Below are 11,769 nucleotides of genomic sequence, written 5' to 3'. Positions count from 1 at the left end.
GCGCGCGCGATGTTGAGCCGACTTTTGAATCTGTTCTCCAATCTAATGGTTCCTTCCCGATTTTTCTATCACCTTCTCCCCCACTCGCCCTGAGAAAATATATCTGGGTATTCACGTGATCTATTCTTTTATCATCTTGTACAGTACGCCTCTGTCAAGTCACGTCTCCTTCGCTCCAGAGAAAAGCCCTTTGCTCGCTCAACCTGGTAGAGGTGACGGGTGAAGCCCTCCCAATCATCTACATGAATCGCTGTTGTAGAAAAGCGGCATCCATCACCAGAGATCCTCACCATTCAGGCCATGCTGTTTCCCCGCTGCTGCCATCAGGTAGAAGGTACAGGTGCCTTAGGACTCACACCATCAGGTTCAGTTACTGTCCTATAAATTTGCTAAGTATGTACGCAGAAAAACAATCTCAGGGTTTTATGTGGTGACATGTCTGTGACATGATTATTAATTTTACTTTGAACTTTGATGGGAGGAGGAGAGAAGGGGAAGGGGCAGACGGAGGAGGGCGGGAGGGGTAGATATCTCCATCCCTCCCCCTCCTGTCTTCTCCTATCATTTTGGATCTCCCCCTCCCCCTCCCCCTCCCACTTTCAAATCTCTTACTATCTCTTCCTTCAGTTAGTCCTGACGAAGGGTCTCGGCCTGAAATGTCGACTGTACCTCCTCCTAGAGATGCTGCCTGGCCTGCTGCGTTCACCAGCAACTTTGATGTGTGTTGCTAGTTATTCATTATAACAGCTAACAAAACACTGTCAATAAGAACTTTGATCTCCTCTGGGTTTGATCATTTTTGCTCTTGTTCATCTGCACTCTCACAAAACATACGTAGCAGGCCTGTAGTGGGTAATGAAGGATTTTCTCACCAGAGCTTTTGCACACTGTCCATATGGGATTTGCTAAGTGACGCTTTAAAAAAGTCAAGTTTCCAAATATCATTCCGCTTCTTCCCACTTGCAAATTCTCCAGCAACTTTTGCATCGTGACAATACACACAGGTCACACCGGTTTCTGCAATGTACATAAATTTTTCTCATAGCTGCACTTTCCTGACCTCAGGAACTTTCGGTGTAGCAGTTTCTACTGTTTCATTAAGCCATTTAGCTTTAAATGAACGAGCAGTTCTTTTGCACTTCACACCCTTTGCTTCTTCGGAATTCAACATAGTGAATCAATAATTTCTTCAATAGAGACAGTATAAATAAGCCAGTTATAAAATCTGCAGACAAATCATTGCGTTCACCAGCAACTTTGATGTGTGTTGCTTGAAATTCCAGCATCTGCACACTTCATCCTGTTTGCAATTAAAGATCAATATGCTTCAGTATGTACAATAGGTCAGAGAAATATATACAATATACATATTGAAATTCTTTTTCTTTGCAAACATGCATGAAAACAGAAGAGTGCCCCAAAGACATACCACAGGCTCTCTCTAATAAGGGAGAGAAAGATGGTTCTCTGTTTCACAGTGAGAGGGGAGACACAACAAAACAACTCGCTGATTTACGGTGTTAAAATCTGTTGCATCACTTTTTCTGAGCCCTGTACCCAAAGAACTCGGATCCCTAAGCACACAGCCAGCAGCAAGCTCACTTCCTGTGATCTACCGTGTGTTCCCATGGCCCATCACCAGCCTCAAATCCGCCTGCTTCCAGAGCCACAAATATCCGGCACCCCGAAAGCACACTAGTCTTTCAGGCCGCGTCCTTGGCGTAGCGAAAAGCGGTCAGTCGTGAGGCCCTGAGAGCGGGTCCCATTTCCGCAAAGAATGGAAGTCAGAGTGTAACTCCAGGTCAGGGTCTTCAAAAGTACCTTGAAAAGAAGAAAAAAAGAGATAGCAAGATAGAAATAGAGCTTTTTCCAAAGATGCAGGCAAAGGAGTCGCCATCGTTGTACCCCAAGGTTTTGTTGTTCCTTTGGACCCGCCATTCTTGTATTAGAACCTGTAAATGTAGTGGCACAGTGGTACTGTAGTTGGAGAGCTGGAGACAAAAGAGATAGCAAATGCTGGAATATAGAAAAACAAAATGGTGGAGGATCTCAGGAGATCAGACAACATCCGCAGAGGAAAACGGACAGTTGATGACTTGAATTGAAATCCTTATCTGGAGTGAGCAATAGAGGGGAAGTAGCCAGTGTAATAAAGGTGTAAGGAAGGGGCAAATTAAGAGTTGGAGGCAATAGGCTGATGGGGGAGTGAAGATGGAAATAGCAATAGAGGCTGGGGGAGGTGACAAAGGGCTGCAGATGATGGAATGGGCTGGGAGAGGAAGATTGAGCATGGGGTGGAAAGGGCAGAGGGGAACCCTAACAGGTGGGAAGGATCAGTGTAATGGGGGACTGGGCTGAGAGTAGGAGGAATTGGGCAAGCGAGACAAGGGACAGAGGGGGAGCAGTTAACATGAAATTGGAAAATTCAATGTTCATAAAGTTGGGATACAGACTACCCAGGAAGAATATAAGGTGCTGTTTCTCTGGTTTGCATTTAGCCTCACCCTGGCAGAGGAGGAGGCTGGAGACAGGCAGGTTGGCATGGGAATGGGGAGAGGATTCAATGTTGTAAAACATGAAAACTTCCAAGGGGGAGAATACTTTTTATAGGCACTGTATCAATGGGTCAGTTGCTGTAAAGCAGGGGTTCCCAACCTGGGGTCTGTAGACATTGGTCCATGGCATAAAAATGTTGCGAACCCCTGTTGTAGAGGGAGCAGCCCCAAAATAAACTGTGGGACACAGGACCACGAGATCCTCCTGTTCTGATCCTTGCTTTAGCTTTCCTTCAATCCGAGGGAACAGGTTGCATGCAGTCAGTGACTCGCACCTGGTGCTGCTGAGAAAGTCACGGCTTCCTCTCCTGTCAGGTACACTCCCTCGCTGTGGGGGTGGAAGTACTGTGAGCAATTAGCAGCGGTTGTCTCTACAGCAGCTCAGGTATAATATCATAGTGGGCTGCAGTGGGAGCAGAAATTATGGATTAAAACTGCATTCTGGTCAAAATGTTCCATATTGTGGTGTATGGGACAAGCAGAGATGAAACCAGTTCCTGCTTTAGGAACAGTTCACAGTTCGGATTTAGGAAGGGGAGACATCTTGCCTCACTCCTAGAGGGAGGGATTTGAGAAGACTCATGGTGCTTGAGAGGAAAAGTTTGGTTGCATTCTCTAGGAAATGTGGCTACCACTTTAGAGTTCAGAACAAGGGAAGAGGGTGAGAGAAGGGGCAGAGGTTTGGTGCAGCAGTGTGTTCTGGCAGCACGTTGCTCTGTGTATTGCCTGTAATGTCATCCTTTCATTCCCTGGGTCAGTCCTGCGTTTACAGGCTGAAGAGGGTTTAGTGTGGAACTTATGCGCTTGTTCTTCTTCAGTCAGAGGAGAACAACTAAAGGTTCTGAGCCGAGATCCTGTGGGGAGCTTCTTGTCAGCAACAGTGGTGACCTGTCCCAAACACAGGTCACAGAATCAGACAGGGTGGTGCAACACAAAGGCAGGCTCTTCAGACCAATTTGCCTATGCTGACCTGGGTACTTACCTGAGCTCATCCCAAAGACACAGGTTTCAGGTAATGGGAGAGAGATTCAGCAGGGTATGAGCTATGAAGAAAGATTGAAGGAGTTAAATCTTATTAGCCTAAGCAGATGTAGAATGAGAGGAGACATGATAGAAGTGTTCAAAATCACTAAGGGTATAAGTAAGATGGATGCCAGCTGCTACTTAAAATCAATGGGGACATGGGGCCACAGGTGGGAACTGGTTAAACAGAGATTTCAGACCAACATCAGGAAGTGTTTCTTTACACAGCGAGTTGTGGACACATGAAACAAACTGCCCAGTTGAGAGCAGTACCTTAGAGACTCTCAAATCTGAACTCGATAGTTATTTCAACACACTATGTGAACAGGAATTTGGCAAGCTTTGTTGGGCCAAATGGCCTGTTCTTATCAAAAACTTTCTAATGTTCTATAATCGGTTAATTACAGTGCAAAGCATACAAGGTTGAAATAAATCAAATGCAGGCTTCATTACAATTTTGGGGGTTTGATAGTTTTCATTTAAAAACTTTATGGGAGCGGCTTCATTTTAACTCACAGGATTGTCTTTCATTGCTTATAATGTATAGGGCTTTTTTTGAGTAACTTAGCTTTGCTTTGCTAAAGATGTAGTAAGGGTAATTCCCCCAACTCTCTACTCCATACTCCAGACCAGTTGGTGGCGGTAATGCACCTTTAAGTGGGATTGCCAACCGCCATAAGAAGTCAGAAAAAGATTAAATATAGTACAAGCCTACAACTCCCGGCAAGCTTCGCAGATTGCTTCTGTGGAGTGGGGAGCGGTTTCGGTTAAGTGCTTTTGGCGCGCTTTATTTTTGCTCCGAAAATGGCGCTACCTGAGAACCGCTATGATGCATTTGAGTTAGAAGATTTGCTCCCTGTTTACTACAGGCGCCTCTTCCCGTACCCTCAGTACTTCAGGTGGCTGAGTTATGGCGGTGGTAAGGAGAAAATATGAAATATATCATTTAAATTTTGCTGTTTCGTGAAAAGATTTCGACACATTACGGGTTGCCCACTTTACATTTAATGATCTTTGTACGTATTTCTGCGCATAATTATGGGGAGTGCGATTAGCTGGATCGGGTTTATATAGAGCTGAACACAAGGAAATCTGCAGATGCTGGAAATTGAAGCAACACACCCAAATTGCTGGTGAATGCAGCAGGCCAGGCATTTCAGGCCGAGACCCTTCGTCAGGACTAACTGAAAGAAGAGATAGTAAGAGATTTGAAAGTGGGAGGGGGAGATCTGAAATGATAGGAGAAGACAGGAGGGTGGGGGATAGAGCTAAGAGCCGGAAAGTTGATTGGCAAAAGGGATAGAGTTGGAGAAGGGGGAGGATCATGAAACGTCTTCCAATAGACGCTGCCTGGCCTGCTTTGTTCACCATTTTGGGTGTGTTGCTTATATGGAGCTGATGTAGTTTAACGATTTATGAAGGGTCTACCTAATGGAACAAAGAAGGAGATGGCTTGGGAAACACTCAACCTGCCGGAAGCGCGCAGCAAGTCAGGCAATATCTGTGGGAGGAAAGGAACTGTCGACATTTCGGATCAAAACCCGGCGAATTCGATACAAAATTAGCTTGGTGATAGGCGATACAGGATAGTGGTGGGAGGGTATTTTTCTAACTGGAAATCTGTAACAAGTGGTGTACCAAATGGATTGAGAATTGAAACTTTATTGTACACAGTTCCGGTTGCTACACTACATAAAAGAAGGATTTTGAAACAGTGGAGAGATGCAAAAGAGATTCACCAGGATGTTGCCTAGCACGGAGAGCTGTCAGGGTTTATTCTCACTGGGGTGACCTTGTCGAGTTTTGTAAACTTATGAGGGACATTAATTGGATAGATAGTCAGGTTCTTTTATTCCCCGGACAGGGCAGTGGAGTCTTGATCTAGAAAGTGCAGGTTTAAAATGAAAGGTGAGGAGCTTAAAGAAGAGCTGAAGGTAAGTTTTTCACGCAGGCTGCTAGCTGTTTGAAGTGAGCTGCCAGAAGAGGTGGTAGATACAGAAATAATTGCAGTTTTTTTAAGGACAAGCACGGCAGGTTTCCCCTTCCTCGAGGATATTCATGAAACAGAATGAAAGTTTAAAGCTCAAAGTAAATTTGTTAAAGTACATTTGTCACCATATACATTCCAGAGATTCATTTTCTTGTGGGCATGCTCAATAAATCCATAGAATAATTACCATAACAATCAATGGAAGACCACACCAACTTGGGTGTTCAACCAGTGTGCAAAATACAAAAGAAAGAAATAATAAATAAGCAATAAATATTGAGAACATGAGATAAAGAGTCTTAGAAATGAGTCCATAGGTTGTGGGAACATTTCAATGATAGTAACTGTTCCTGAGCTTGTGGTGTGAGTTCTGAGGCTCCTGTACCACCTTCCTGATGGTAGCAGTGAAAAGGGAGCATGACCTGGGTGGTGTGGATCCCTGATGATGGTGTTTGAGCTATGCCTAGCCACACAGTCATGGGTATACAGAGAGTAGAGCAGTGGGCTAGCACACACCCCTGAGGTGCACCAGTGTTAATCGTCAGCGGGGAGGATATGTTATCACCGATCTGCACAGATTGTGGTCTTCCAGTTAGGAAGTTGAGGATCCAATTGCAGAGGGAGGTACAGAGGCCCAGGTTCTGCAACTTATCAATCAGAATTGTGGAAATGATGGTATTAAATGCTGAGGTATCATCAATGAACAGCATCCTGACATAGGTGTTTGTGTTGTCCAGGTGGTCTAAAGCTGTGTGAAGAGCCATTGAGATTGCACCTGCCTTGGTTTTGCTGGCATTCCCATTCTGATAGTTCAGTCTATGGCCTCCTCTACTATCATGAGGAGGAGCAACACCTTGTGTTCCATCTGGGTACCCTCCAACCTGATGGCATGAACATCGATTTCTCAGATCAGTAATTCAAGTCAAGTTTATTGTCATTTCGACTATAAGCTGCTGGTACAGTACACAGTAAAAACAAAATTACGTTCCTCCAGGAACCTGGTGCTGCATGAAACAAGACAAAACTACACTAGACTATGTGAGACAGCACAAGGCTACACTAGACTACGTAAAACATAAAAACTGCACTAGATTACAGACCTGCACAGGACTACATAAAGAGCACAAAACAGTGCAGGGCAGTACAATAATTAATAAACAAGATAATAGGCACAGTAGAGAACAAATTACAATATAATAATAAATGATGTAGATGTCAGTCTAGACTCAGTATTGAGGAGTCTGATGGCTTAGGGGAAGAAACTGTTGCACAGTCTGGTCGTGAGAGCCCGAATGCTTCGGTACCTTTTGCAGATGGCAGGAGGGAGAAGAGTTTGTATGAGGGGTGCGTGGGGTCCTTCACAATACTGTTAGCTTTACAGATGCAGTGTGTGGTGTAAATGTCTGTAATAGCGGGGAAGAGGGACCCCGATGATCTTCTCGGCTGACCTCACTATCCGCTGCAGGGTCTTGCGATCCAAGATGGTGCAATTTCTGAACCAGGCAGTGATGCAGCTGCTCAGGATGCTCTCAATGCAACCTCTGTAGAATGTGGTGAGGATGGGGGGTGGGAGATGGACTCTTCACAGCCTTCGCAGAAAGTAAAGACGCTGCTGGGCTTTCTTGGCTATGGAGCTACTGTTGAGGGACCAGGTAAGGTTCTCTGCCAGGTGAACACCAAGAAATTTGGTGCTCTTAATGATCTCAACGGAGATTGGGATGCAAAATGCATTTTGTGTTCTAAGTAAAAGCTTGCAATGCTGCAGGACTGATCTGTGCCATCACTTTCATGGTTCGAAATGTAATCATTGTCATCTGCTCTAAGTTGCCCTTTGTAGGCTGGGAGTAGTAAAGTCATCATGAAGAACTCCCAAGAAACAAGATCTCAGACGCCCTTCAGCGATGCTTTGTTATCTGATTTAGGTGATGTGCTTCCAGAATGTTAAATTAATGGTCTTTAAAAGTAGCTTCAGCCGCAAGACAGACCTGGTAACCAGAAATACAAGATTCTGCAGATGCTGAAAACCTTGAGCAGCATGCACAAAATGCTGGAGGACCTCAGCAAGTCAGGTAGCATCAATGGAGGGGAGTAAACAGCTGACATTTTGGCCTAAAACGAAGTCCAGATGAAGGGTCTCAGCCTGAAGCATTGACTGTTTACTCCCATCCGTAGATGCTGCCTGACTTGCTGAGTTCTTCCAGCATTTTGTGCGTGTTCCTCAGGTAACCAGGTATGGTCAATAAATGCTAAAGAGAGCATCTCACACACATGGTGTGTTGTGTAAAGTAATGGTGTAAATTTTGTGACTGACTGCGTAACTGCTTAAGACGCCCAGGTTTGGAATTAATTATTACCTCTTTTACTGTCCCACCCTGCTGAAGAAATAACTGTAAAACTGTACTAGTGGTTATACATGTTGCTTTTTCAATTTAGGTACAACTTAAAAAAACAAGTTCAGGATCACATGAGAAGCCAGTAACATAACCCACTAGTGGATTGGTTGAAGTTGAATTTTTCTCATTAAAAAATAAATATTAGCTTTATTTGTCACATGTACAGTGAAATGCGCTGTTTTGCATCAATAATCATCACAGTCTGAGGATGTGCTGGAAGCACGGTTTCGCCATGCTCCTGGCGCTAATGTAGTATGCCCACAAATTATTAAGTTGTACATCTTTGGAATGTGAGACGAAACTGGAGCACCCGGAGGAAACCCATGCAGTCACAGGGAGAACGTAGAAACTCTTCACAGACAGCAGTGAGAATTGAACTCCGATCGCTGGCATTGTAAAGCTAATTGCAACACTACCATGTTGTTTTGCTATTCTCCCAGGTGCTTTGATGTTCTCTCAGGGCCAAAATGTATATTTCCATCAGCAGACGAGACAGTTCAGGTAGATTTGAGGGGCCTAGATGATGATAAAGAGTAATCATGTGTATCTCACAACAGAGAGTCAGTAACCAAGAAGATTAAGGAAGGAGGATTAGACTATAAGACCATAAGATATAGGAGCAGAATTAGACAATTTAGCCTATTGGGCCTGCTCTGCCATTTCATCATGGCTGATCCGTTTTCCTCTCAGCCCTAGTCTCCTGCCTTCTCCCCGTATCCCTTCATGCCCTGACTAATCAAGAATCTGTCAACGTCTGCCTTAAATGTACTCGAGGACTTAGCCTCCACAACCACCTGTGGCAATAAATTCCACAATTAACCACTCTCTGCCTAAAGAAATTCCTCCTCATCTCCGTTCTAAAAGGATGCCCCTCTATTCTGAGGCGGTGTCCTCTCCCACCATAGGAAACATCCTCTCCACATTCACACCATTCGATAGGTTTCAATGAGGCCACCCCTCGTTATTTTGTTTTCTAGCGAATACAGGCCCAGAGTCTTCAAACACTCTTCATACGACAAGCCATTCATTTCTGGAATCATTCTTGTGAACTTCCTCTGAACCCTCTCCAATGTCAGCACATCCTTTCTTTGATAGGGGCCCAAAGCTGTTCACGATATTCCAAGTTGAGAGATGCTGAAAAATGTTTCCACTCACAGGGTTGTGGTAGCAGAAAAGTATCTGGATGAGCACTTAGAGTTGTGGACTGCAGATTGAGAGCTGGGAAATGAATTTTAGACAGGTGTGGTTCTAATGGGCTGAATGTGTCTGCCTCCTGTGCCATAAACCTCTGTCACATAAAATGTGTTACTTAAAAAAAACAAAAAATGGGTTGAAACCAAGTCTATGAGCTGGTGACCTTTTCTGATACCAACCTGAACTCCAATTGACCTGTCTGATAGTAGAGTGCTTAATACTCTTATTTTTATTTACAAGGCTTGATGCTTGTGCTCTCTATTTCTGCTGACAGTCCCCAAGAATTACTTCCAGAATCGAGAATTTTCCTTCACCTTGAAAGATGACATCTACGTGCGCTACCAGTCCTTTAGTAATCAGAATGAATTGGAGAAAGAAATACAGAGAATGGTTCCTTGCAAGATCGACATTGGAGCTGTCTATTCTCACAAGGTAACCCTATGGACATTGTTTTTAATGTTTCCAATTTCATAGACTGGATTGAGAACTCCCTTTATCAATGTTACTTTTTGTGAATACATACATAGGGCAATATATACTAAAACAGCAATTATACATCTTGCATAAGTGATGCCTGTGACATCTTGTGGGGAGGGGAAATCTATCATATAACATAGGAGTAGAATTAAGCCATTTGGGCCATCAAGTCTGTTCTGCCACTCCGTCATGGTTGATTTATTTTCTGTTTTAACCTCATTCTTCTACCTACTCCCTGTAATATTTGACACCCTGACTAATCAAGAACCTATTAACCTCTGCTTTAAATATACCCAATAACTTGGTCTCCACAGCCGTCTGTGGCAGTGAATTTCACAGATTTACCACCATTTGGTTAAAGAAATCTCTCCTCATCTCTGTTCTAGAGGGGTGCCCTTCTATTCCGAGGCTGTCTGCACTACCTGCAGGAATAGCCAGTAAAGAGGCTAAACTGAGTTTACGATAAAAAGTGTACTGAGGAGTGTAAAGGAAGGAAAATTGTACAGGGATATTCATCTTGCTATATGGTTGTATCAGTGGCAGTATCAGGATTTTCTACAATGCTTCCATAGCAAATCCACCTGTAGAAGGCTCACTTTGGAAAAAATACCACCAGAGGGAGCCAAGTGGAATATATCACCCATGTTTTAAAGGCTTGGGGCGAAGGGGGAAAAGAGTAATTTGGTGAGATAGGGTGCAAATTTTCTCTGGCAACATTATAACTGGTTTTTGTTTTCCTTTACAGCCTAGTCAACATAACTCTGTGAAGTCAGGGGCCTTCCAGGCAGAGAGTAAAGAGTTGGTCTTTGATATTGATATGACAGATTATGATGATGTCCGAACCTGTTGTAGGTATAGTTATGCTTGAAATCCATTCACACTGGTCCAATGCTTTACTGTGGTAATCTGAGATGCTTTTACAAGAATTGCCTGTGTAGGATGTTTTAATGGAGAGTAAGTTTCAGGTACAACAATCCTGAGGTAATGTCGCTAAAAGGAGCCCCAATCCCAATTGAGGAACTACAATACATTGGTATTTGGTGGGTGCAATGTGATTCTTTATTGAGATACAGCGTGGAATAGGCCTCTCTGGCCCTCCAAGCCATGTCACCCCACAGCCCCCAATTTAATACTAGCCCAATCATGGGACAATTTACAATGACCAGTTAATTAACCAACATCTTTGGACTGTGGGAGGAAACCGGAACACCCGGAGGAAACCCACACAGTCGCAGGGAGAGTGCACAAACTCCTTACCGACAGCGCTGGGAGATGAACCCAGGTCGCTGGTACTGTAAACCATTGTGCTACCCTTAATCTAAGTAAGATTAAAGTTTTGAATGTGCATCCTCTTGCTGGATAGTTAGGTTTACCAGGGAATCATGGCAATTAATATTGTTGTAGAGAGGGCTCATATTTCTATTTACTAAAACTGTTGCAACAGAAATTCAAGAAAGATATGAGAATGTACTGGAATTGTTGAACAAATGGGTGGTTGTGCAAAATATACTTAATAAAATGAAATCTAAAGTACAGTTAATTGGAAATTTTATGCCAGATTTGATTTACCACTGGCTCTTGGTTCACTTAATGTTTAGTTTATTGTTTTAAAGTGCTTTGTTGTGGCCTAGAGTTGCTGTTTGTGGGGATAGGTGAGGGTCCTGTTGGCTGCTGCAGACAATAACCTCAGTCAGTTTTTACATCAACATAAGTGTTAAAATTACACTAATCCCTTGACATTGTATGATATTCTTCAGCTCTGCAGACATTTGTCATAATTGTTGGACACTGATGACTATGGCTATTAAAATTCTGGATAGAGCGTTAGAAGGTAAGATTCCCTTTTTTTTCTTTGGTCACTCTTCTATACTTTTTCCATATGCTTGCTCTTTTCTGTATGTGGCAATTTTTTGTCCTTGAGTGTTATCAGAGTTAATATACACTGATGTGGATTGAGGATTTATTAACAAGTTAAACAGGTCAGTTGTTGGTTGGGAAGCTGTAAACATTGGGAAAAAGCAGAGATTACTGCTGGGACCTCAGCTTTTTGCTATCCTTGTCAATAATTTGGATGAGGGGATTGATTGTAATATATGTAAGTTTATTTTTGATAGAAGCATAAGGGGCAATGATGGGG

General features: G+C 43.4%; 1 protein-coding gene across 5 annotated transcripts in view; it reads left to right on the top strand.

The window, feature by feature from the left end:
- The window catches only part of prim1 (DNA primase subunit 1), a 33,749-nt gene that overhangs the window by 111 nt on the left and 21,869 nt on the right, over positions 1-11,769 (top strand). Inside the window, exons 1-4 of one of the 5 annotated variants that reach the window (XM_072249238.1) lie at positions 10-334; positions 9,430-9,587; positions 10,378-10,484; positions 11,390-11,463. In XM_072249238.1, the coding sequence (XP_072105339.1) occupies positions 301-334; positions 9,430-9,587; positions 10,378-10,484; positions 11,390-11,463 (373 nt within the window). In that variant the 5' untranslated portion in view covers positions 10-300. Of the gene's footprint in view, positions 1-9; positions 335-4,304; positions 4,498-4,889; positions 7,221-7,411; positions 7,491-9,429; positions 9,588-10,377; positions 10,485-11,389; positions 11,464-11,769 lie in introns of those variants that run through there. The other 4 variants (XM_072249235.1, XM_072249236.1, XM_072249237.1 and 1 more) reach the window with 4 other exon arrangements.

Source organism: Mobula birostris, chromosome X (assembly GCF_030028105.1).
Source record: "Mobula birostris isolate sMobBir1 chromosome X, sMobBir1.hap1, whole genome shotgun sequence".
Lineage (NCBI taxonomy): Eukaryota > Metazoa > Chordata > Chondrichthyes > Myliobatiformes > Myliobatidae > Mobula > Mobula birostris.
This window is presented reverse-complemented; position numbering and strand designations above follow the sequence as displayed.